Below are 27,112 nucleotides of genomic sequence, written 5' to 3' on the forward strand. Positions count from 1 at the left end.
GCCTCTCAGGATTTTGGGCTTGCGTCATATGCATCTGGAGCAGTTTTCAAGCTAACAGGTCCAGGACTCAAATGACCAGTTTGGCCATGTGGGACCTAGCTGCCTTTGGGAGACATTCCTATATCCGGAGACAAAAGATGGGCAAGACCCAGGCGACTCCCTCTGTGGGAGATACAGTGTGGTGGGAAGCTGGGGCCTAGGTTGAGGTCCTCACAAGTTATAGTGTCTTTGACTTTTCAGGAAGCTATGAACACCTCAGTTTGGAAGCTGCTGAAGGTGGCTTCTGTCTACTATGGTGAAGACACTTCTCAAAGTTAGGAATTTTTAGAACAAAGTAAATATTAAGAGGTTTAAGAGCATGGGGCCAGCAGGTGGTGTGGTGGTTAAGGCACTGGACTCCCACGTGGCTGACTGCAGTTAGAGTCCTGGGCTTGGTGGCTTGCTTTCTCACTTTCCCTCTCTCTGGTGAGCACACATGTCCTATAGGAAATTAAACACAAAAACAAACAAACAGTAAAGCAGTTATATTTTTGTGCTGAGAATCTGAGCATGTTTGGTATTTTAGGAGCTGGTTTCAGAAATTCTTTATAAAATTAATGTAATCCTTTTGGGGACCAACAGATGGCGTAGTGGCTATGTCCCTGGACTCCTACTCCCACAGAGTTGACTGCAGTTTGAGTCTCAGACATGGTGGCTTAAAACTCATGCTGGGCATGTGTTCCTAAAATCCAGAGAGAAGAATGGAGAAGTGATTGTGGCATGACCATTCCCCCGGGAGGTGATTTCTCACTTTCTATCTTTCCAGTGAGTGCACACACTGCATAGCAAAAATCTCCCTAAAAAAATTTAATCCTTTTGTAACTCAGTTGCAATTGAGTAGTCTTTTAGACTGGATTTAAAGTAAAAAATCTGACTGTATTTGGGTGAGTAGGTGGGTAATTAAGGTCCCGGACCCCACATAGACAACTCCAAGGTTTGAGTCCCAGATCTGGTGGCTTAAGAATTATACTGGGCCTGTGAATCTTTCCCCAGAAGAAAGTAGAGAAAAGATTGCCCTGTGGCCATTCCCCCTGGGGGGAGGGGTGATTTCTTGCTTTCTGTCTTTCTCCTGAAAGTGAACTTGCCCTAATGGCAAAAATCTTAAAAAAAAAAAAAAAAAAAAATCTATTTTGGTATCTAGTACAAGCCTAGTGGATAATATTTCAGATCTATTGTATTAATAGGCAAAATGTAGCAGAATTGAAGTCGGTATTTGGAAAGGATTTATTTTTTACATTAAAACCTGGTGTACTTAAAAAAGAAACAAAGGGCATACATTTATAAGGAAAATCTAAAATATTTTAAAAAGTTATTAGCCAAATTTGTAAACGGTAGCAGGCATTGACAGGGGACTGCTAAATTTTGTTACGCTCATAAGGGACATGATTAAGGGAGGACCAGGATTTCTTTAAATTTAACGGATGTAAATGAAACTCCGTGTTACTTTAACCTGCAAAACCTACAACTTCGGGAGGCCGAACTACGCAGGCCCGGAGTCGGCTCCAAGCCCCGCCCCTTAGCTCCGCTCCCGAGGTACAGGCCCCGCCCTCGGTCGACTCCGTCTGCCGCCAAGGCAGCATTGTGCGCATGTGCGGTCTGCGCGGCGCAATCTCGGAGCAGCGGAACTACTGGGGCTGGTCACTCGCCAGCGGAGGAAGTCTTGGGGGAGCGTTTCCGGGGTCGTTGGCGCCATGCGGCTGTCCGTACGAGCGCTGTGCAACGCAGCCCGGGTCTCCTGGCGGGAGAACTTCCCCCTGAGCGGTCGCGATGTGGCACGCTGGTTCCCGGGCCACATGGCCAAGGGTGAGGTCCACGGCAGGGAGGGTCAGGGCCCCGCCTCCTGGTTGCGCGTGCTTCTCTTCACCCGTTTGCGCTGCGGAATCCCGCACCTCCTGTCTCAGGGTTGTTGGCGGCTCTCCCCTGCGTCCTGCCCAGATGCCAGCGTCCCCTCCCCGGAAGTGCGCAGCTGTGGGCGGAGGCCAGTTCTTTTTTTTGGAGAAGTTTTTGCTATAGGGCGCGTCTGCTCGCCAGACAGACAGAGAGAGACATAGAGACAGAAAGCGAGAAATCACCCCTCAGGGGGGATGATCACGCCGCAGTCCCTTCTCCTCCATTCTCCTCTCGGGATCTTGGGCACGCAGGCACACGCGCCCGGCGTGAGTTTTAAGCTACCGGGTCCAAGACGCAAACCCTGGTCGACTAAGTGGGAGTCCAGCGACATAGCCATTACGCTAACTGCTGGTTTCCCGAGGGCAGTTCTTGAAGAAAACTCATCGCCCTCACCAGGGCGGCCAAGTTCCTTCCGCATTCTGAGCAGCGCGGACCCTGAATCCTCTTTAACCCTGAATTGTCGGTTCACACGCCACCCGCTGAATGATGGTGCCACTGGCCGGGGGTGGACTGGACTGAGCTCATCCTGATTACCTCTCAGTAACTCCCTTCTGACTTTTTATTTGCCCAAAGTTTCAGTTTTCACATGTTTTTGAAAAGGTACATGTTTTTGAATATTATTTGGAGCACTAAATAGTGAGCATGAAGGCCCTTTCAGGTCGTAAAGCATTCAGCAGTTATCACGTTGCCTTTAAAACATACCTTCAATCATTTTTTTCTTCCTGCCTAAATGTGTTTGAGAGTTATTTATTGTGTATTTGTCAAAATTTGAGCCCAAGAAGACATCTGGGACTGGTCCAGCCTTTTTCTGTGTTCTACTCCCTTAGGGGTTCTCTGCGGGGCTTTGTGCTAACTGCTTGCACACATTGGTTTTCAGGAGGGAGAAAGGGCACACACACGAGTGGGGACAGTGTGTGGGAGGAAATGGGATGACGATGTCTGAGAAAGTACCTAACTGACAGGGCTGTATGAACGGCTGGCTGAGGGGATGCCTTTACATCCAGAGAAACAACACTGAAGGAAAACGGACTATTAATTTTATTGCATGTTTTTTCTGGTTAGGGATGAGTTCAGTGCTGTGTGAGTGTGTGACGTGCCCATGGTGAGTGGACAAGGTTGGTACTTACGTCATCATCTCCACACAGTATGAAGGGCCTATGAAATCACCTTTATTCTCTATGATAGCCTGGACCAAGACCCACTGAAGTTACTAGAATACCTAGAATCAGCCAAGCATCAGTGAGACAGATTCTCACATTGGTATACTGCTGTTCCTCTGGCAGGGCTCTCTGCTTCACTCTGCCTTCCATGCCACTGATGTTGAACTTGAAGGAAGCAAATGGTTACCAGTTACCATTACTTAGTGTGCTTCACTTAGGTGTAATATTTTTAGGTTTATGGTATATGGTGGTGTGTCAGACATAGTTTGACTTTATTTACTACTGTTGAATGGTTGTGAACCCCTTCTCTTAGGCATCCTTCTATTTTCCAGGGCTGAAGAAGATGCAGAGTAGTCTGAAGCTGGTGGACTGTATCATCGAGGTCCATGATGCCCGGATATCCTTCACAGTGCAAGGGAAGCCCCTCTTTGAGTCATGGCATGTGTAAGGCATCAGGAAGTATTCCTGTGTTGTTACCATGGTTCCATCCCCCACTGTCAGCTTCCTTCCCCAGTCTAGTCAGCCACCACAGTAGCCAGCAGCTTCATCTGTTGTAATGATTGATTTTCAAGCTGCCAGGTCCAGGACTTGAATCACACAGTCAGACATGTGGGATCTAGTCGCCTTAACTATCATATCTCCCAGAAACTCAATTTAAATGTTCCGGCTAACCAGGACTTTCTTTTTTTTTTTTTTTTGAGAGATTTTCACTGTAGGGCGTGTGCGCTCGCCAGACAGACAGAGAGAGACATAGAGACAGAAAGCGAGAAATCACCCCCCGGGGGGGATGGTCACGCCGCAATCCCTTCTCCTCCATTCTCCTCTCGGGATCTTGGGCATGCATGCACACGCGCCCGGCGTGAGTTTTAAGCCACCGGGTCCAGGACACGAACCGCGGTCGACTATGTGGGAGCCCAGCGACATAGCCATTACGCTAACTGCTGGTTCCCTAACCAGGACTTTCTTATTGTGCTTGAGTAATGAATTGGCAAGACATGAAGTGCTTGTTTGTTGATAAGTGTACTTCTGAGAACTGATTTTATTATATTTGAACTGTATTTAGATTCTTATTACCTAAAGGAGGTGTTGTTTTGAGAGTTGTTACCACCCTGATTGCTTAAACCCAGAAGAGAGAGAGTATGATTCAATAGGCCTAAAACGTTAGATAGTGCTGGCCCACAGATAGCTAGTTACGTGTGTGACTGTGGCTTCTATTGCAATGAGTCTCTGGAAATAATACTGGATGATGAAGGACCACTTCCAGTGTTTCAAAGAGTTGCTGAAACTTCTATAGTAAAGCATCAGATTTCTTTGCTGTAGATATATGTTCATACAATATCTCATGCTAATCAAATGTACTTACTATTAATTCTTTGATTGTTATTAGTTGTAGATTTTTGTCATAGGGCATATGCACTTTCTGGAGAAAGACAAAAAGGGAAAGTGAAAAATCACCCTTCAAAAGCAATAGCCATGCCACGATCTCTTCTCCATTCTCCTTTCAGGGCTCTGGGCATGCACGCACATGTGCCCAGCATGTTTTTCAAATCACTGGATCTGGGGCTTGAACCACAGAGTTGACCATGAGGGATCCAGCACTTTTAACTACCACGTCAGCTAGCCCTACATTTGCTATATTTTTTTTTTTTTGAGAGGTTTTTGTGCTATCCAAAAAGACAGAGTCAGACAGAAAGCAAGAAATCGCCCACTAGGGGGGATGGCCACACCATAATCCTTTCTCCTCCGTTCTCCTCTTGGGATCTTGGACACACAGGCACATGTGCCCAGCGTGCGTTTAAGCCACTGGGTTTGGGACTTGAACCATGATCCACTACATGGGAGTCCAGTGATGTAGACATCATGCCATCTGCTGGTCCCAACTTTTTTTAAAGAATTATTTGATTTAACTTTATTTATTTTTAAATTTGACCAGAGAGAGACACATAAACACAGAGAGGGAGAGAGGGAGAGGGGAAGGGAAAGTGAGAAAGCGAGCTGCCACCTCTGGGATTTGAACTGCAGTTGGGCATATGGGAGTCCAGCATTGTTAACCAACATGCCACCTGCCAGCCCCCATTTTCTATTTTTTGATAATTAGATATATATTAAATCCTGTGGCCAACTAATCCTGTGTCTATTCAGATACAGGCCTCCAGGTTCCTCTCACTGGATGTTACAGATGTGTGGGCTTTTTGTCCTAGATAAGGTGAAAAGATAAGGCCTTGGCCAGCCGGTGGAGTGGTAGTTCTAGAAGCTGGATCCCACATGGCCAATTGCTCAGTTCAGGTTCCACACTCAGCGGCTTGAAAATCACCAAGTGTATGTGTGTATGTGTGCAAAATCCCAAAAGGGAAGAAAAATGGAGGAGGGATTGCAGCATGACTATTCCCCATGGGGGATGCTTTCTCACTTATTCTCTTATTCTCTCTCTCCCCAGGGAGCAAATGCATCCTCTGATGAGTTTAAAAAAAAAAAAAAAAAATGGAGGAGGGATTGCAGCATGACTATTCCCCATGGGGGATGCTTTCTCACTTATTATTCTCTCTCTTTCTGGCAAGTATATATGCCCTCTGGCAAAAATTATGCATATACATATCAGATGTAGGTTCAAATCTCAACTCTGACATTTACTAGCAAAGTGATCCTCCCCAGAGAGAAAATGGATCCCCTTATAAATTTAAAAAAAAAAAAAAAAAAAAAAAGTCCTGGCCCAGCCTTGGTAGCATAGGTGATAGGCTGCTACTGCATAATACGGGAGTCATACAGGCAGCCAGGTTTGGATCCTGGGGCAACCTGAAAGCACCAGGAGCGTCTGTGCACATCCATGTTTCTGGCTGGCTAAAAGGGTGGGGAAGAATTAGAGTATAACAAGACCCTGTTGGCAGGACATGTCTGTCTGTCTCATGAAATAAACAGTAAAAAGAAAAAATCGCCCAGCATAGTGGCATACTGGTCTGCAGTACTGGAAACCACATGGTAGACTGCATGTTTGGCTCCCGAATTGACATGAAAACACACTGGGTTTACATATACCCAAGATCCTGAAGAGTTGGAGGGCTAGAGGGGGGAATCACAGTGGGATGAGACCCTGTCAAGGGTGCCTGTGTCTCTCTTCTCATGTACACACATGTGAACTTTCTCATGAATTAAAAAAAAAACAAAGCAAAAACTGGGACTAACAGGTGGCATGATGGTTAAGGAGACTAGATTCCATATGGCTGACTGCACAGTTTGAGTCTTGGACCAGGTGGTTTGAAACACTTGAGTGCATGCATGTGTGTACCTCAAATCCCAGGATGCGAATGGAGAAGGGATTGCAGCATGGCCAACCCCCAAGGGATGCTTTTTCACTTTTTGTTTCCCATTCTCTCTGCCTGTCTCCACCTAGCACATATACCGTGTAGAAAAAAGAAATGTACAATGTCCAGAGACCAGAAGAGAAATGTCCACTTGTCACATACACTAAATAAATAAATACAGTTTACTATTTCTTTTTTTTATTTAATAATTATTTTTTATTTAACTTTATTTTACTTTGACCAGTGAAGAGAGAGAGAGAGAGAGAGAGAGAGAGAGGGAAAGTGAGAAAGCAAGCCACCAGGTCCGGAACTTGAACCAATGTTGACCATGTGAGAGTCCAGTGCCCTTAACCACCATGCCACCTGCTGGCCCCAGGTTTTACTATTTCTTTCTTTCTTTCTTTTTTTCTTGGAGAAGTTTTTGCTATAGGGCGTATGCACTTGCCAGAAAGACAGAGAGACAGAGACAGAAAGGGAGAAATCACCCCCTATGGGGGACGGCCATGCCACAATCCCTTCTCCTCCATTCTCCTCTTGTGATCTTTGGCACACAGCACGCGCGCCCGGCATGAGTTTAAGCCACCGGATCTGGGACTTGAACTGTGTTTGACTGCATGGAAGTCCAGTGACATAGCCATTACACCAACTGCTGATCCCAGGTTTTACTATTTCTTAATGATAATCAGATATAGGAGCCAGCAGGTGGTGTGGAAGTTAAGGTGCTAGGTCCCATCACTATCTCTTTTTCTCTCTCTCATTCTGTCCCTCTCTGGTCAAATTAAAATAAAATGAAATAAGTTAAATAAAGTTAAAATAAAAAATAATTCTTTAAAAAAAAATGGTGCTGGGTCTCACATGGTCAGCTGGTTTAAGTCCTGAACCTGGCAACTTGAAAAACATGCCAAACAGATGTGCATGCATGCCAGAAGTCCTAAAAGGAGAATGGAGAAGAGATTGTGGTGTGGCCATTCCCTTTAGGGAGAGATTTCTTACTTTCCCTCTTACTGTCTCCAGAGAGTACACATACCCTATGGCAAAATCTAAAAGTAATAGTCAGACATAGAATTGATCATAAATGCTTTTGACCAGCATGAGTTATTGCATGAATTGATATATTTACAGTGCAGAAATTCGATGCTTTATTATAGAAGTTCCAGCAACTCTTCGAAACACTGAAGATGGTTCCTCAACCTCCAGTACTGTTTCCAGAGACTCACTGAGGAGAGGTTGGTTGATGGGGTATGTGATGGTTCACCTAGCCCTCCCCCTGACCTGAGTATGCACTTGCAGGCACAGAGGGGGAGTGCTGTAGCTCCTGCCATTTGTATGGCCTCGACTACCTTGGCAGTGGGGAAAAGGCACCCCATTTTTCCAGCCAGGAAAGCAGGATTGGGATTGGCTTTCTTGCTCTTGGAACACGAGGATGGCTGGCAGGTCCTTACTCTGAGACTGAGATTCCCCCTCTGTACCAGCTCCTCCTGATAGTGGTGCCAGTCTGTATAACAAGACAAGGCAAAATAAATTCATTGGCCTTAAAGCTTTGAAAAAATTTATGCCTTAATTTTGCCACATCCCACTTTCGGGCCGCAACCCTCTGTTTAAAGAAACCCTTGGACTTCGGCCGCACTTGCTTGTCCTCAATAAAATGGACTTGGCAGATCTTACAGAGCAGCAGGTGAGTCTTTCTTAGAGATGCCTTTGGCAGGGTGACTGTGCCTTTCCTAAGTCCTTTGCAGCTTATGAGAGTTGCTGGACTCAAACAAACTTGCTAACTTAACAGACAAGGTTTGCTTTAGTAAACTCTGCTTTGAAGAAATGGTCTTGTGGCTTTTTTTTTTTTTTTTTCCTCTTCTTTTTTGAGAGACAGACAGAAGAGAGAAAGTGATGGCTGCTTTCTGCAAATCCTTCTCCTCTTGGGATTTTGGGCATGCACACACACATGCCCAGTGTGAGTTTTAAGCCTCTAGGTGTGGGTCTCGAACTGTGGTTGACTGCGTGGGAGTCCAGCGACATAACCGTTATGCCATCTACTGGTACCCTAACATAGTTTTTCAATAGAGCATGCTTCCCTCCCACATTTACTATATGATCCAGATGCTCAGAGCTTCTGTGGAAAATGGTCAGATGATGCTGCAAAGCCCGAGGACAGCCACAGCTGCATTTTCCAGTGGATCGTTCCTGTGTCTCCCTTGTCCCACATGTGGCTACTGTAGCTGAGGAACTGAGTTTCACATTTTTCTTAATTCAGGTTTCAATGGCCAAATGAGGCTGGTGGCTACAGCCCTGGACAGTGCTCGTTTGGCCTATGGTCTCCTGTGATGGCTGCAGTGCTCCAAGGTGTCTGACCTCAGGGCCTGTCTGCCACTTGCCTTTTGCACACCTGTGACTCGAAAGCTGGAAGGCTCTGGGGTGGGGGTAATGGAGGAGGTCAAAAGTAACTAAAGGTGATCTTCAAAGCCAGGCAGATTTGGGGCTATAGGTGACCCAGGGCAAGATATTTTCCACATGTCTGGAGGTAAAAGAAACATGAAAACTCAGGAAATGTTATTTTGAAAGTGTTCATCTCTGCTTTTCTTGCTCTTTGTCAAATTAGTGTTAGCATTTTTTAAATTCAGGCCATTTTTAAAAGTTTTTAATGATGCAGTTTTCCTTTTGTGGCAGAAGCAATAATGCCTTTTGGTTTTCTTTTTTTAAAAAAGAATTATTTAATTTAATTTTATTTACTATTTATTCATTTGTTTATTTCAATTTGACCAGAGAGGGACAGGGAGAGAGAAGAGAGAGAGAGAGAGAGAGGAGAGAGAAAGAGAGAAAGAGTGAAAGAGTGAGAAAGAGTGAAAGAAAGCCGCCAGGTCCAGGACTCGAACCACAGTGGGCCATGTGGAAATCCAGCGCCTTTAACCACCATGCCACCTGTGGGCCCCTAGTATGAGACATTCTTGTTACTTAAACCCCAACCCACAAGACTCTACCACAGGTTTCCAGGGAAACATTAACTACTAAAGCCATAACAGTTCTTTGTTCATTGAGAATCCAGGCAGAAGGCATTTCCCGTAATGATAACCACCCCCACTGTGCTTGCCTGCAGATCTGATTATTTCAAACCCTCCTGCTGTGCAAAAGGCAGTGGCTCTGAGAACAAAATGTTTGTGGTTTTCAGTACTTTTGCATTTTTACTTCTTTATCATCACACGTGCTTTTAGTTGCTTTTATAAATCAAGAATTTTGAGCCTTACCAGCATTGCTTCTCCCCTAAAATAACTAATTTTTATAGACTAGTGGATGACAGTCTAATACAGGGGTATAGCAGTATCTCATCTGGTTGGGGATAAGAGTATATCAGGTGCTTTTGTAGCTATTGCTTTTAAAGAATCAGGAAAGAAGAATAAAGTAAAAATATCCCTGGCATGACCCTGCTGTCTGTTTGCCTAAGGATGCCCTGAGTGAATTTATCAACTTAAGAGTGTGGCTTTGTTGTGGTTTATGACAAAGATTTTAAAGTAATTAAAGTCAACTGAATTTGACTTTTTTTTTTTCTTAAGCATTGACCATATTTAAGGTTAGTAGCTAATCAACCAAAAATACAACATTGGTTTTAAAAAATGATATATCTTGAGGTCAGCAGGTGTGGTGGTTAAGGTGCTGAGCTCCCCCTGGACTTGGTGGCTTGAAAATCATGCCAGGCGTGTGTGCATGTGGGCCCAAAATCCCAAGAGGGGAAAGGAGAGGGGATTGCAATGTAACCATCCCTCTGGGGGTGATTTCTCACTTTCTCTCTCACTGTCTCTGTCTGGTGAGTGCACAGCCCTATGACAAAAACCTACAAAAAAAAAAAAAAGAACAGCTTTATGCTGATTTCACTGACTATTAAGGCTAGTAAACTTGTATTAACATAGTTTACTTTGGGGCTTTAAAGTATTACAGATACTTTGTAATCAGATTGGGTTCAAAGCTTAGTTTAAAGCATTCCTTACATGAAATGTAGTCAGACTACTCAAGAGTAATGAGATTACTCAGTGAAAACCAAAACACACCCATGTATTTTGGTTGCTGGAAGTGGCTTCAGCCTCATTTTACATAGGGCTGGTACTGAAGTCCCAGGGGTAGGCTGGATTTACAGAGTCCTTTTTCCAGCATAGTCTGGAACATGCAGACTGAGGATAGCCTCGTTCTTTCCTCCTGCCCTCTGTGGAGGCAGCTCTTCTGGGGACAGTGAAGGGGTCAGGCTGCCGTCTGAACTCCCCTCAGTCCTCACAGCCCAGGGTTCACAGTTGTCTGGAACATATCTCCTCTTGGCCCTGCCATAGCTCTGAGCAGACAAATACTAGCATGTTCTTTCAAGCTCAGATACTCAGATTTTATTGTATCACACTATGTTTTCTCTTAGTATTTAAAAGAAAATGTCTCTTTCAGAAAATTTTGCAGCACTTAGAAGAAGAAGGCCTAAAAAATGTCATTTTTACCAACTGTGTAAAGGATGAAAATGTCAAGCAGGTTGGCTTTTTTTCTGTTTATACTCATTTTCTGCTTTAATACATTCATGGAATAATACAAAATGCTTTATGCTTTAATAAAAAGCAGAGATTAAGAGAAGATCTGAGGTGTTGATTTCCAGCTATCACAGGGATGCCTGCATGACTCCTGGGGTTATACTTGTTTCCTTGTGCTGAGGGCAGGGTGGACAATCGACAGAGTGTGATGATTTTTGAAAGAGCACAAAATCAGACTGTAAAAATACATTCTGGGGTTATAAGTAGTACACACCTTTTGGAGAATTTAGTAACTTATTTTTCCCAGTTATATTTGGTAGACTTTTATGGATTGAGGTGGGTCTTTATTAGAAGGTCTTTATTAGTCACAGCTGTCACTGTGGTTACTTTGGAGGAACTGCCCTGCTTGTTTATAGTAGTGGGATGGGAATGGCACAGGAGGCTCTTGGCCAACCATAGCTCAGTTGGACATCTGTGATCTGGACAGAACATAAATTTCCTGACACCTGATACTTGAGGGTACTACCTCCAGGTATTAGGGAAGAAAACACGTTTCTTTAGAAGATACAAAGTAGAAGTCTACATATGAGGTCTTTGTTCTCTTAACTGATGAACAGAAAGGGAGACACTACAGTTGATATCCTGGTATTCTGAGGTGGTAGGAAGAGTGGGTCAATGACATGGACAACTTTGAAATAGCTCCATGTGTTCTTGGTTTGTTGCAGGTCATCCCAATGGTCACGGAATTGATTGAAAGCAGCCACCGTTACCACCGGGGAGAGGTTGGTTGATGGGGTGTGATAGGTCACCCAGCCTCCTCCCTGACCTGAGCATGCACCTGCAGGCATAGAGGAGAGAGAGTACTCTGTCTCCTGCCAGGGAAGCCCTACCTTTGTTCTCTCATTCTCTTCTTCAGTGAGAGGTGATGGACTTAACGCTCTTGTGTTGGCCTGGACTTTGCTGTGACCTCTCCTCCCCTGGGCTGGGGATTCTTTTACCTTGGTTGGGTTGGGGATCTGAGGCTCCAAACAACCTGAGTATAGATCACATGAGTCCTCTCTTCCTCCTCCACAGAATCTGGACTACTGCATCATGGTGGTTGGGGTCCCCAACGTGGGCAAATCCTCCCTCATCAACTCCCTCAGGAGGCAGCACCTCAGGAAAGGTACTGCTGCACTGTGCGGCTGAGGTTTTAACATCATTTTTCCTAGAGAGGACAGGGCCTGAGGAGCACAGCCAATCTTCTGTTGCTTTTCTAAGACAAAACTTCCATATCCCATATCTTCACAGCTCATAGAGGATTGTTTTGTTCCACCAGAAAAACCCTGTTAACAATCTGATGTACTGGGTAGTTGGGAAAGTTGGGAAAGTCATGACTCATTTTTGCATAGAAAAACATGTCATGACTTTCTTTTTTTTTTTTTTTTATAATTATTTAATTTTTTTATTTATTCATTCATTTATTTATTTTTTAAATTTGACCAGAGAGAGACAGAGGTTGAGAGTGAGAGAGAGAGGAAGTGAGAAAGCAAGCCACCAGATTCAGGATTTGAACCCTGGTAGGCCATGTGGGAGTGTCCAGCACCTTAATCACCACGCCACCTGCTGGTCCCAATGTCATGACTTTCCAGACGACCCAACAGATTAAATGATGGGATAGAGTCATTCTGTTATAATTTTCTATACAGTTAGTTTTCTCTCTTTTAAAGTACTTAATAATGTAGGATGACTTTTCTACATTAAAATTTTTAAATTTATCATTATTATTATTTATTTATTTTTTGGAGAGATTTTTGCTATAGGGTGTGTGCACTTGCCAGAGACAAAGAGAGACAGAAAGTGAGAAATCACCACCCAGGGGGATGGCCATGCTGAATCCCTTCTCCTCCATTCTCATCTCGGGATTTTGGGCATGCACGCACATGCATCTGGCGTGAGTTTCAAGCCTTTAAGTCCAGGACTTGAACCTCATTTGGCCATGTGAGAATTCAGCAAGATAACCATTATGCTATCTGATGGTCCCATTATTATTTTTTAATTTGCTGTGGAGCAGGTGTGCTCACCATAGAGAGACAGAGAAAGTGAGAAAGCAAGCTGCCAGGTCCGGGACTCAAACCGTGGTTGGCATTTGGGAATCCAGAACCTTAACCACTACTATAGCCTTAACCCTATTATATGCTGGCCTCTTTTCCTGAATTTTTGTGATTTTATTTTTCATTTATTTAAACTCCTTCAATATCCAGGGTTCAAAATGTAAAATAGGGTTTGATTTTTCAGACAGGGAGCTTTTTTTGTTTGTTTGTTTAAGATTTTTGCTATAGGGCATATGCACTTGTCAGAGAGTGAGAAGTCACCCCCTGGGGGGATGGCCACACCACAGTCCTATCTCCTCCATTCTCCTCTCTGGATTTTGGGCACACACACCTATGCTGGCTTGAGTTTTAAGCTGCTGGATCTGGGACATGAACTGTGGTCAACTATCTGGGAGTCTTACCATCTGCTTGTCCTAGGAAGATATTAGACATTTCCATGAACCTTTTTTTTTTTTTTGGAGAGATTGTTTTTTTGCTATAGGGCGCGTGCGCTCTCGAGACAGATAGAGAGACAGAAAACGAGAAATCCCCCCCCCCCACCCGGGGGATGGCCATGCTGTAATCTCTTCTCCTCCATTCTCTTCTTACAATCCTGGGCATGCACGCACACATGCCTGGCGTGAGTTTTAAGCCCCCGGGTCCGGGACTTGAACCACAGTTGACTACATGGGAGTCTAGCAACATAGCCATTATGCTAACTGCTGGTCCCAGTGGAGGCTGACTTTCTAATGTGCATGTCAGAATGAGTACCTTCTGGGAAACCAGTAGGTGGTGTAATGGTTACGTCACTGGACTCCCAGATGGCCGAGTGCAGGTCAAGTCCTGGACCCAGAGGCTTGAAACTCATGCCTGAAGCATGTGCGTACATTCCCAAAATCTTGAGAGGAGAATGGAGGTGAAGGGGTTGTGGTGTGGCCATCCCCCCTGGATGGGATGATTTCTTGCTTTTTGTCTGTCTATCTTTGTCTCTCTGGAGAGCACACATGCACTCTAGCACTGTATCTCTCTTTGAAAAATAAAAAAAAAAAGAATGAGTACCTTCCTCCACATGGTGACCTTGGAAAGCTGTGTGTGTGCTCATCACGCTGTGATCTGTGTTAACCTCATGTTGAATTTGTCTTTGAGATCTTCATGGCACTTTGTCTCCTTGTTTCGTGATTATTCTTAGATTTTGGTTAGAAACAAATAATTACCATACTTACTATGACCTTTATTTATTTAATATTTAAAAGTTTTATTCCAGTCTATATTGGCTTTGTTTTTTTTTTTTTTTCTTTTCTTTTCTATAGGGCGTGTGCGCTTTCCAGACAGAGAGAGACAGAGAGACAGAAAGCGATAAATCACCCTCCAGGGGGGATGGCCACGCCGCAATCCCTTCTCCTCCATTCTCCACTCAGGATCTTGGGCATGCACGCACACGCGCCCGGCATGTTTTAAGCCATCGGGTCCGGGACGTGAACCACTGTCGACTATGTGGGAGTCCAGCGACATAGCCATTACGCTAACTGCTGGTCCCATATATTGGCTTTGTTTTTCATATTAATGATGTAGTATTTATTAATAAACCCATCCACAGTGTGCAAATCTGAAAGCAGAAAATCATGTTGAGCTAGTGTTTTCTAAAAAGGTATTTTTGGTGTTAATTGGAGAGTTGTTGCAGTCTTTATTTATTTATTTATTTATTTATAATTTACCAGAGAGCAGGTGCACTTGCCAGAGAGAGACAGAAGGAGAAAGTACCCCCAGTGGGATGTGGTCACATTGTACACATTGTAATCCCTTCTCTATCTCTCCATCCTATTGGGATTTTGGGCATGCACAAACATGCACGTTAGGTTCAAACTGCCAGGACCAGGACTCGAACTGTGTGCTTGGCCATGTGGGATACTGTTCCGTTAACCACCAGGCCACATGGCCAGCCCATTATTATTATTTTTTAAATCTAGCTTTTATATAATACAATGTATATATAGTTTATATTTGTATATAATATGCCAGTCTGGATATATATATACATACATACACATACAAATATTTAACATATTTGCTAGTGTGCTTGTGCACTTGCTGGAGAGAGACAGAGAGAAAGAGAAAGAAAGTGGGAAAGCATCTCCAATGGGGGATGTTCATGCCACAATCCTTGTCCTCCTGTCCTCCACTTCTCCTTTTGGCATTTTGGGCTTGTGTGCACACACACTGAGCATGTTTTCAAGCCACTAGGTCTGGGACTCAAGCTGCACAGTCAGCCATGTGGGATCCAGCTTCCTTAACCACCATACTACCGGCTGGCCCTTACATTTATTTTTAAGTGTGTCTTTTGTTTTGTTTTAAGTTGAGTTCTATTTATTTATTTATTCCGTGAGTGAGAGATAGAGATTGAGAGACAGAGAGCACTCCCAAAGCATTCTGATGCTGTGATCCACTCCCAGCTTCATCTAGCCCTGAGTCATGGGCACACACATGCCTGGTGTACTTAGAAGGATCTTCGGGTACAAACCCAGAGCTTTGCAATGCAGATCAGCCTCTCAGAGCATTGCGTTTAACTGCTATACTACCATTTGGCCACTGGTGTGTCATTTCTTATTAGTGGCCTGAGTACATTTACAGTGTCATGCAACAAGAGCCACTATTTCTAAACTTTTTGATTACTCCAAGCTGAAATTCTGTAGACATTGATAATTTTCTCTTCCTACTTACTCTAGCTGCAGGCAACCCCCATTCTACCTTGTCTCTGTATTTTGACCACTTGAACTACCTCATAACAGGTGGAATTGTGTTTATACTGCATCTTGTTTATCTCTTCATCCATCTGTAGACACTTGTCTTCCTTTACTGTTGAGTTGGTTTGATAGCAAGTAGAGCAGTCTCTCCTTCGGAGCGACCCTGAGCCGGGTCTCAGAGAAGCCATATGTGGGCCAGGAGTTGGCTTCACAGGCAGGCCTGTTGTGGGCAGTGCAGTGGGAAGAAGGATAAGGGGATGAGTCCAGGAGGAAGGAGGGGACAGTGGTGCAAGGAACAACTCTGGCTTGATTTTTAGTTTGGAAACACCTCCCTAGCATTGGGGAGGTGAGTTCTGGTACATGTGTTGAAACCTCTTTTGCTGTTTGTCTTGAAAAGCATCCCTGCCGTGAACTGGCTTGGGACAGGATATAGAAAGAAAGTTCATCTGACCTTTTTTGGCTTGCCAGACACATTAGTTACATATATGTGTTTTTCTTGCTTGTTCTGTAGCTTGTGTGTTTAGTATACAATCAACAACCCCTTTTCTATCCTGCAGGAAAAGCTACCAGGGTGGGCGGTGAACCTGGGATTACCCGAGCTGTGATGTCAAGAATTCAGGTGGGATCCTTGGTGATTGGGGCCAGAGCTCCATTTAGAGCTGCACAGGTGTCACACCTGGAGCTTACGAATGCTCACATCGTGGCCATTAGCCTCTGGCCATACCTCTCCTTCACTCTGTTCACTGTTCCCACTGAGCACTCGTGTATCTAGCACTGCCCTAGTCCTCACAGCAAAGTTGTGGGGAAGGCCCTCTTACTGTTCCACTTACAGATGAGACTGCCTGCACAGGGCCACAGAGCAGTCAGGGCAGAGCTGAGCCGAGGCTGCTTTGCACACATTCCCTTTTGTTATCCTTGGGAGGAGAAGATGTGCTGTTAGGACCTTTCACTTTTATTTATTCTCCAAATTAAGTGGGAGTTAAATCCTATGGAGAACCCTAGAGCTTGGTGAAAATGGTTTCACCATGGGCATGAGTTCCTGAGGCCTCCCTCAGAGCCTCAGGTGAGGGCCTTGCCCAGCACTCCTGCCTGGTGTGAGAGGCTTCCTGAGCAGCAGGCCTGGGGGGAAGCTGCTCTCTTAGCTTCATTATGCTTTCTGTATCTGCACAGGTGTGTGAGCGGCCACTGATATTCCAAAAACTCCTGGGGTGCTGGCTCCTCGGATTGAAAGTGTGGAGACAGGCCTGAAGCTGGCCCTGTGTGGTGAGCTGTGGCTGGGGCAGGTGCCTCCACTGCCCCACCCCTAGTGTTCCACCTGCCAGCTCTGGCATGGTGCCCCTAAAAAGTGGAGTTATTACTACCTTTGCCCTGGTTGCTGCCAGACACATTTCAACACCTAGAAGGAGAGCTGTTTGTTGTAGCTGATGTGTGCTGGTTACTGTTCTGACCACATCCTGCCAGAGAATAGCCGTCGTTCTCCTCATTTGCCCAAGGAGAGCAGAGCAGTCAGGGCATGCAGTGAAGGCACATGCTAGGTTGGAGGTGAAGCCTGGACAATAGCCCTTTATGACCCCTGGAGAAGCTCTTTTTTCCTCTGTGTAAACTTTTTCATAGGAGCATGATTGTCTTTGGGCTGAGACTGGGAGGGCTGCATTCAAATTCTGCAGGAGCACAGATGCAGGGCTGTCTGTCACTTAGTACTCCATCTGCTTCCCCAGGGACTGTGTTGGACCACCTGGTAGGGGAGGAGACCATGGCTGACTACCTTCTCTATACCCTCAACAAGCAGCAGCTCTTTAGGTGAGTGCAGCAAATGTGGGGCAGATGGGTCCTCTCCTTATCCTTCTCTCTGATCCCAGTCAATTTTTTTTTTCTTCTTTTTTTGGAGAGGTTTTTTTGCTATAGGGCGCGTGTGCTCGCCGGACAGAGAGAGACAGACAGAAAGTGAGAAATCACCCCCCGGGGGGATGGCCACGCTGCAATCCCTTCTCCTCCATTCTCCTCTTGGGATCTTGGGCACACACGCACATGCGCCTGGTGTGAGTTTAAGCCACTGGGTCCAGGACTCGAACCGTGGTTGACTACGTGGGAGTCCAGCGACATAACCATTATGCTAACTGCTGGTCCTGCCAATTTTTCTTTTTTTTTTTAAGTAGCAATGTAAAGGTAGTATAGACATATAATAATCTGTACATTATTTAAAGTATCCTTTTGATAAGATCTGACATGGATAGATCTGTGAAGTCATCAGAATCAAGAAAGTGAACATGTCCATCACTCCCCAAGTGTCTTATGTTCCTTAGTAATCACTCCTCCTGCCCACTTTTCTGTACCCAGGCAACCATCTGCATTCTAAAGCTGTAGATTAATTTGCATTTTCTAGAATTTCATCTAAATGGAAAGGAATCACTTAGGATGTGCCGTCTTTTGTCTGGCTTCTTTCACTCAGCATAGTTATTCTAAGATTCATCATGTGATGTTAATCAGTAGTTTCTTCCTTTCCATTACTGAGCTAAAATATTAATATATTCCATTGTCCAGGTAGATGGCAATTTGTTTATCCATTCACCTGCTGAAGGATATTTGGGTTGTTTGCAGTTTTTGGCTATTAAAAATAAAGCTGCTATGAATATTCATGTACTAGTAATATTGGTGGATATATGGTTTCAGTTCTCTTGGGTAAATACTAGTACTGGAATGGCTGGGTTATGTATTGATGGTAGGCAATGCTTAGCTTTTTAAGAAACAGATAAACTGTTTTCCAAAGTAAGCATGTTATTTCATCCTGCCAGAGAGTAGCCATCACTCTCCTCGCTTGCCCAAGGTGGGCAGAATGGTCAGGGCACATGGTAAAGGCACATGCTAGTTAAGAAGAGGGGCCTGGACAACAGCCCTGTAACACCCTTTGGGGCTATTTTATGTACCCACCAGCAGGGAATGAGAGAGTTCCAGTTTCTCCATATCCTCTCTAAAACCCAGTGAAGTTTTAATTTTAGCTTGTTTGACAAACTAAAATTAAATTAATTATTATTGCTTTTTAATTTGTTATAGGGCATGTCTCTCTCTCTCTCTCTCACACACACACACACACACACACAGAGAGAGAGAGAGAGAGAGAGAGAGAGAGAGAGAGAGAGAGAGAGAGAGAGAGAGAGAGAGAGAGAGAGAGAGAGAGAGAGAGAGAGAGAGAGAAAGCTGCCAGGTTCAGGACTCAAACCGTGGTTGGCCATGTGGGAGTCCAGTGACCTTAACCACCTTGTCACCTGCTAGCCCGACCTAGGTTTCTATTTGGTGTTATTTTCCTTCTGTCTGAAAGATTTCTTTTGATATTTATAATACAGGTCTACAGGTGATGAATATTTTTAGCTTTCAAAAGCTGAATTTTTTCAGCTTTTGGTTGCCTAAAGATATCTTAGTTTCATCTCTTTTTTTTTTTTTCTTTTTTCCTTTTTTGGGAGAGATTTTTACTGTAGGGCACGTGTGCTCGCCAGAAAGACAGAGACAAACAGAGAGACAGTGAGAAATCATCCCCCAAGGGGGGATGGCCACGCCGCAATCCCTTCTCCTCTCGGGATCTTGGGCACACACGCACATGTGCCCACTGTGAGTTTAAGCCACTGGGGTCCAGGACTTAAACCACGGTCGACTACATGGAAGTCCAGCGACATAGGCATTACGTTAACTGCTGGTCCCAGTTTCATCTCTGTTTTGAAAGATATTTTTCCTGTGTATAGATTTCTAGGTTGACAATTTTTTCCCCAGTACTTGAAGGGTGTTGCTCATCATGTCTCACATGTTGTTTCTGAGGAAAAATCTATTGTCATACTTGTCTTCATTCCTCTGTATATAATGTTCCTTTGGTTGTTTCTAAGATTTCTTTTTTAAAGTTTGTTTATTTCTTCCAGGAGTGAGAGAGAGAGACAGGGTTAGACCTCTTAATAGGGTCTTGACATCTCGACTGTCCCAATTTCACCTAACCCTGGATCACAAGCATGTGTGCCTATCGTATTCAGGGAGGTCTCCAGACTTCAACCCAGGACCTCCCTACATGAGCTAGCCTTGCAGAACATTGCATTTTGCCTTGGTGCCACTGTTTAGCCCCCAAATTGTCTTTTTATTACTGCTTTTGAGCAGTTTGTTTTATGCCAGAGGGATTATGCACACCTATGAGTGGGAGAAAGAGAGAGAGAGCGTCCCTCAGTTGGGCCTGTCACAACATGATCCATTTGCTTTAATTGTCCATCATGCCACATGTGTATGTGTATAGGGCGCATGTGCTCACCAGAGAGACAGAGAGACAGAAAGCAAGAAATCACTCTCCAGGGGGGATGGCCACGCTGCAATCTCTTCTCCATTATCCTCTTGGGATCTTGGGCACACACACACACGCACCCGGCGTGAGTTTAAGCCACTGGGCCTGGGACTTGAACCATGGTCGTTATTGCTGAGTCTTTAAGTTTACTAATCTGCGGTTCTAATTTGCCATTAATCCCATCCATTTCGGCCCTAAGGTTCAATTTGAATCATTTAAAAAAATGTCTTCCATGTCTCTAACTGAATTATCACATGGGGTGCTCTCTCTCCTGGGATGGCTGTTTGGGAGTGCTGGGGCAGGAAGATCCTTGGGGTTGCTGACTTGGAGTAGGGTTGGTCTGTCCCAGGAGTTTGATTTAGGACCTACATCACTCAGGAGTCTCATGCTCCCATGGGCCAGGGCCTGTGTTTTGGTTTGCTGAGCCACAAGGTATGAGCCCTACATGTTGCCACGTTCAACTACATTGACCTCTTCAAGGCTGAAGTTGTCCTCCATGGGAGCTGTGAGACAGGATGGAAGACTGTTTGGCCAGGGCTAGTCTCCTTGCTCCCAAGGACTAGGTGGTATTTATAGGTCAGTGCTTATCCCTGCTAGTCGCTGCTTAGTGCTGGCCATTCTGCCAAGGTTAGGCTTGTTTTCCTAGACCCCACATCATGAGGGGACAAGAGTGTCCATGAGAATCACTAGGCATTGCCCAGCAGTGCTGGCACTGAGTCAGCCTGTGCTGGTTCATGTGCTACAAAAAGTGCTGGCCAGACTATACTCTCTCCAGCCAGGTGGAGAGAATGCAGGTTGCCCTGACTCCCTAGGAGTTGCCAAGTGCCGACCTCAGCAGCAAACTGGGTGGCCTAGTGTGCTGCCCTTCTGGGTTTCCAGGCCCTGGGTTTATACGGAGACCTGCGGGTCCCTGCTCATGGCCAGTAGTTGCACCACCTGCTGTAGTCCAGGGTTCTGGTGTGGTAGTGGTCCTCACTGCAGATGACATGGCCACCCAGGATAGAACTCAGGGACTGATGAGCCATGGGGCCTGGTGCTCACACCACCATCACCCATACCCTCACCACACTGCAGTCACCATCTCTCCCAGGAGGTGCCTGGCAACTTCAGGAGGAGAGGATGTGCCCTGACTCTTGGGCAGCATTGGTGCTTGGGGCCCAGTGGTGCCAACCTGGGGTCTGTGTGTAGGTACGTGCAGCACTATGGCTTGGCTGGTGCCTGTGATGATATAGAGCGTGTGCTGAAGAGTGTTGCTGTGAAGCTGGGGAAGACGTATAAGGTGAAGGTGCTCACAGGCACAGGTGAGTATGGCTGTGTGGTGCACACTTGAGGAATGCTCACCTTGTCACTTGGTGAAGACTGGCCTTCTGCTGGGCATTCTAGGTGCAGCTGTCCTATGTGGCTTCCCCACACCTTGCACAACTGGCCATCCCCAGAGGAGGACTAGGAGGAGGGGGAAATTGTGAAGAATACATGGACAGCTTGTCTGGGGGTTGGTGCAGAGGAGCTATGGAAGGTTCTAGCAAAGAAGGAATTTGGAGTTCAGGTCTCAAAGGGTGAGACCGACCCTGTCCCCTAGACCTGAGCAGGGCTGGGTAGATGGATCTCACTGTTTACTCTGGAGGCTCCAGGTAACATATCCTGAGCTCTGTGTTTTCTTTCTGAATGTGGCCCAGTCCCCTGATGTTCGCCTTCAGATCCCTTGGGGCCAGCTTCTCCTTGGGGGGACTGGGCCATCCTGCCATGGTACAGAACATCCTTTCTCACCAGACATCCCTGTCCACCAGGTAATGTGAACGTCATTCAGCCCAACTACCCTGCGGCTGCCCAAGACTTCCTCCGGACCTTCCGTAGTGGGTTGCTGGGCCCTGTGATGCTGGACAGTGACATCTTGCAGAGCCACTCCCGTGCCAAGGTGGACCCCTAACCTGGTCTAGGCAGTCAGGGCAGCAGAAGCATGTGGCCTCCCAGACCTTCACAGTGTGGTGTTACTGTTTTCCAAAAGCTTCACATTACTACAACCTAGGTCCCTGCTTTAGGAAGGGACACTGCATTCTCCCACCTTACCACAACTTGGTTAGCTCCAGGGGAATGTCGGTGGGATGCCTGGCTTATCAAGAAGGTTCCTGCTCAGTATTTGTTTTGTCTTTTTTAATTTGCCAGAGGTATGTGTGTGCTCACTGGAGAAGACAAAGCGAGACACATCCCGCTTGGGTGCAACCCTGTATCTGTTTTCCTTCCTTCTGGGGTTTTAGTCATTATATACATGTACCCAGTGTGTTTTTCAAGCTACCAGGTCTGGAACTTGAACTGTGAGGTAGGCCATGTGAAATCCAGCCGTCCACCATGTGAAATCCATTGCACTACCAACAGACCTGCTGCTCAGTATTTCTTATGGAAAGGTTACATCTCCGAAGGAGTTAAAGTTATATATAATCTGCAACTTTTAAGCTCTTGAATTAAAAGGCCTATCTTTTGTTGGCTTATTCATTGTACACCCATAGTACCTTGGGCCCATATATTAAAGCCCCTTTTACCAGTGACAAAAGGGAAATGTGTAGATTGGGAACTGGGGCTGTAGGACAGTAAGGAAGAGTCTTGCTGCCAGCGTAGAGTTTATTTCACAACAGTTACATGTGTACACAAACATGGGCAAGATATTCCAAAGGCCAAATCCAAGGACGGGCCTCTCCCTCAGTGTCCTGGGGGCTGAAGGCTGCCCTGGTCACAGCTCTGCTGTGTACAGGCCAGAGGGTTGTATGGTATAGGCAGCAGAGACCCCAGGCCTCTGAGCACCTTCTAGCTAACGGGATGGTGGGACTCTGCTTCAGTGGGGCCGAGAGGGGTGCAGATGCCCTTCCTGACATTGTCATTGGTGAACATGAATACATTTGGGGAATGTCATCACTGCCAGCCTGCATCCTAGGGAAGGGAAGAGAAAGGGCATTGGGATAGAGGCACAGACTGAGGAGGTGCTGCTGGATCTGGACAGCAGCTCTGGCCTCATCTCTGTCCACTGGTGGCTGACCTTCCTACAGTTGCCTGAGTCTGCCAGGCTCCTGCACAGGACTGGTAATCTGCTGTGGGCATCCTGCCTTTCACTGGGACTGGCCTTTTGGTTACTCTAGATGCAACAGTCCTGTATGGCTTCCCCACACCTTGCACACTTATTAACCTCTCTTGCAATTACCCTCGAGTACTAACTGCCTCTTGCTGGGAACTCTGACCACTAGGGTGGGAATTATGAAAACATTCGTGGCTAAACAGGCTTTTAAAGTCAGGGAAGTCTGCAAAATGAACTCATCAAAGAGTCTGATGTTTCCATCACTCCCAGAACATTCGGGTCTGGCACAGCCTGTTACCTGTGGTGGATGCTTAGAAGCTGAGGGGACTCTGATGGGAGACTCCGTCTGTGAGACTCCAAACTGCTGCTACCTGTGGGGAAATGGCAGAAGGATCTCATTTGCTTTTGAGGCCCCACACAGGACTTGGCCTTGGCTTTCTGATCTTTGGTGGCATTGAGCTTAGTCTGGAAGGATTGGAGGAGCACTGGGCTTGCTGTGCCCCAAGAATGCTGGCAGTGTGGATGAGAGGCTGCAAGGAGCTGCCTTCTGTAGCTTAGTGCCCTAGCCTCTGCAGAAAAATGCTTTGTCCAGGGTTGGCGCCAGTAGCTCCAAAACTCTCGCCCTGACCAGAGCTGCATGCCAGCTTGGACAGAGGCTAGCAGGGCTCCGTAGGAGGCACTGATCTAGGCCTTGGTGTCCACAAATTGAGTCCATAAGCTTGAGATCTGGGTACAACCGGGGAGCAGCTCCACCGGGGGTGAGGCTCTCACCGATGGTGGTGAGATCCCAAGGCTGTGGGGCACCAGGGCCCTGGGAAAACCCATCCTACTTTAGAATGAGTTAGTTGATCAGAGAGCTAGTGAACTTAGCAAAGAGCTGTGAGTACTCAGTGCTAAGCTCATGGCACTGTGTTGGTGGGCACCGGAGAAGTACAAGGCCAGTCTTATTCACAAAGGAGTTTGGGTGCTGGAGGCAAATATTTATAAGAACTGTCAGATGTTTCCTTGAAGCCACTATGGGTATCTGCACTATTCGCAGAATGTCCTTGGGTGGTCAAACAACGCTTGATGGTGCTGAAGAGCTCAGCCTTATGCATGGCTGTTCTGCTGCTGAAAGGCTTGTTCTTGTAGGACCATACCTGCTGGGTGCTGAGCCCCACCGTTGTGGTCAGCCTTCTTCCAAGGATCTGCTGTTGGCCATGGCAGTCTGTGTGTCCTACTCAAGCTCCTGTTGAGCAGGTCGTCTGTTGCCATCCACACCACACCTCTGTCTGGACTTGGTCCAGTTGCTTCTGAGGAAAGGGCTAGCCGTTGGGAGTTGTTGCTGCCTGATGGAAAATCTGGAAACCATACAGCTTGGGCTGTGCCCAGGAAGGGCTCTTCAGTGAAACTGGCAGTTGCTGTACCCCTGAATACAGGCGAGACTGTCATCTCAGAATCTTCAGAGGAAATGGAAGGCTCTTGAATGTGTTTTTTCCCCCCAAGAAATGGGTCTGAAGAATTAAGTGACTTGTTTTAAGTTGTTGGAGCAAAGTGGCTCCAAGGGAGAAGGGAGCCTTCCTGGCAGTGGACAACACAAAAGAGTCTGCCCAGAAGAGTGGGTACACTGCTGTGGCCCATGGGGTAGTCAAGGGGAAGGCTCAAGGCAGTCCCTGTGAGCAGGACATGTTCTCTTAGGAACTGCAAAGAACCAAGATAAGCATTCCTGGGAAGGAACAGTTTTCCTGCCTGGTAATGTTTGTGGGCTGTGGAATCTGCAGGACCTGCTCTTCCGGGCAGGTGGGTAGCACCTGACATTTTCCATACTACAACCTGAGCAAACACTCCCTCTCCATCCCCTCAAATCCTGAAGTCCTTTGGTCTATTTTAGCTGCTTTTGTGAGGAATGCTCCTATGATCCCCAGAGCCTTAGTGGTGGAAGCAGTCCATCTGGATGATTGCCTCTCTGTGAAGTGGTCAGCACTGTCCAGGGGAGGAAGCCAGGTCAGCCAGGCCAGGGGAGTAGGAGCAGCCTGGATATCTGTTTTTGGCATCTTCCTTTGGGCAGCTCTGGAGAATGGACTGGGGCCAGATGGTATAGGAGTCTCAGGCTGCCTGCCTTTTTGGCTGGACCCTAATATCCTGGAGTGGGCAGAGTCCCTGGTCCCCGGCAGGGTGGGAGATAGGGAGTTGAGGATAAGCATGGGTAGTACTGTGGACAGGTAGTCCCCTGGTATGAGAGGCTGCACCTCCATTCCCCACTGGCTGGAATCGCCCAGGAAGACGCCTGGGCTCAAACACCATGCAGCAGAGGGAAGGGGCGATCAGCGCCTGTTGGCCTCTGGGGAGGGCCTGAGGGACCTGCGGGGACAGCGCGGGCTGGGGGCCAGAACTGGTCCCCTAGCCCAGCCGGTCCTAGGGCCGCAGCAGCTCCAGGGCGCAGAGGACGCCACCCAGCAGCAGGCAGAGGTGCCGGCTTTTTGTGGGCCCTGCGTCTGAAGTCCACGCCCGATAGCTGTAGAAGCTCCGGCCTGTCCCGTTGCCACCAGGCACCCAGTCTTCCTCGTCGTCCAGGCCGCGCTCCGCAGGTCCTGCAGCCCTCCTCCAGCTGGAGCCCGCCGCCAGACCCGCCGCCGCTCCTGCCGCTGGCCCCGCCGCGTGCCACACGCAGGGAGGATGCTCCGTAGCGGGGCGCGGGCCTCACGCGCACCCTTGAGGTCCCTCGAGTGCCACCGCGCACCCCTCCCCGGGCGCTGCCCCGTGCCCCTCCGCGGCCGCCCTTGGCTGTGCTGCTGTCGCAGAGGAAGGCAGCGGCAAGCAGCAGAACCCAGCACGTCGCGGCAGTCCAGTTCATCTTTGTGGAGCAAAACCTGCGGGAAGAGGGGGTGAAGGGACCTCAGCTGCTACGAGGAACAGGATGCTAAAAGCCTTGGGGGAGCGGCTCTGGGCCGGGGACCAAGGCGCTCGGGCCCTGAGTGCAGATAAGAGCCTCAGCTTTTGTGGGGAGCAGGGAGCTTAACACTGGAGGGGCACGAGGGTCCCTCAGCATCTTGGAGAACTCCACGCTCAGGACTGCGGTGGGCTAGGGGAAAGGTTTTACCATACAGTATTAGGGACTTAGGCCTGGAGGAAAGACTGGAGGGGTTTAGTGGGGGTGGGAGTACAGAATGGGAGTGGGGTGGTGAGCAGCAGGGCGCAGCGGTAGGGAGCGCTCAAGCCTGGGAGAAGGGGCTTCTTATCCTGGGCTCTGCACACTGAGGAAGGGCCTCCCGTCTGGGGGAGGGGTATTATATTTGGAGCTCACAGTCTGCTGACTGAGGGTTCGAAGGACCCTGATAAGGATCTAGAGAAGGGATCAGCTATGAGCCTCGGCCTGGAATTCTGGACCCTTCAGAACCCTCGCTCGGATATTTCAGGGCCAGAGGCCGGACCAGCGCTCACTGGGCGCGGGGCCAGAGCCAGGATTCTGGGTTCCCAGGCAGCGCGGAGGACTCGCGGCTGGTAACGCCGTTCCAGCCCCGCCCGGATATGCCCAGACCCGGTGGACAATCCCCTCCCTGCACACCACTGCCCCACGCACTGTTCTTCCCCGGCCACCAGACTGGGCAGCAGGTGCGGGGAGCCGGGATGGGTCACAAGACTGGCTTTGGATGCAGCGATCTAGGCGGCAGCTTGAGCTACCTTCCCAGCCCCGCGGGTGCCCGCCCCAGCCTCCCGGTCCGCACCCTGTGCCATCGCCCGGCCTTACCCGCCACCGGCCTCGATCGGAACAGCGGGCCTGAGTGGCCGCTCCAGGGCAGGAAGGAGCGGGCAGTGACGGAGACCCTCCACCAGAGCGCGGAGCTGCGGCGCCTGGATTTTGCGTGAGTTCTCCGCCCTAGGATTGGGGGCGGGCAGTCGCGGAGACTCGTCCCCGGGGAGACGCGAAGGGAGGAGATAAAGGCAGGCACCGAGGAGGGCGCAGCCCTCCGGCATCCCCTCTTCACTGCACTAACTTCTCTTTCCCATCCTCACCTCCCTCTTTCCCATCCTCACCCCCCCCCCCTCCCTACCCCCCCCCCCCTCC

General features: G+C 47.5%; 2 protein-coding genes across 2 annotated transcripts; one reads left to right on the forward strand and one right to left on the reverse strand.

The window, feature by feature from the left end:
• Positions 1–1,657: 1,657 nt before the first annotated feature.
• MTG1 (mitochondrial ribosome associated GTPase 1) lies at positions 1,658–22,498 on the forward strand. Its single transcript, XM_006146955.3, is given in 12 exon segments — positions 1,658–1,842; positions 3,422–3,486; positions 7,959–8,063; positions 10,802–10,882; positions 11,604–11,660; positions 11,953–12,043; positions 16,249–16,310; positions 16,862–16,883; positions 16,886–16,954; positions 17,410–17,491; positions 21,192–21,304; positions 21,791–22,498. Coding segments are annotated over 12 exon segments (999 nt in total). The 5' UTR covers positions 1,658–1,730; the 3' UTR covers positions 21,931–22,498.
• Positions 22,499–22,570: 72 nt separating this feature from the next.
• Positions 22,571–27,063, reverse strand: SPRN (shadow of prion protein). The gene is given in 3 exon segments (XM_006146956.3): positions 22,571–25,705; positions 25,707–25,916; positions 26,795–27,063. Coding segments are annotated over 3 exon segments (681 nt in total). The 5' UTR covers positions 27,022–27,063; the 3' UTR covers positions 22,571–25,461.
• Positions 27,064–27,112: the final 49 nt, after the last annotated feature.

This window comes from Tupaia chinensis, unplaced genomic scaffold (assembly GCF_000334495.1).
Source record: "Tupaia chinensis unplaced genomic scaffold, TupChi_1.0 Scaffold000197_1, whole genome shotgun sequence".
NCBI lineage: Eukaryota > Metazoa > Chordata > Mammalia > Scandentia > Tupaiidae > Tupaia > Tupaia belangeri.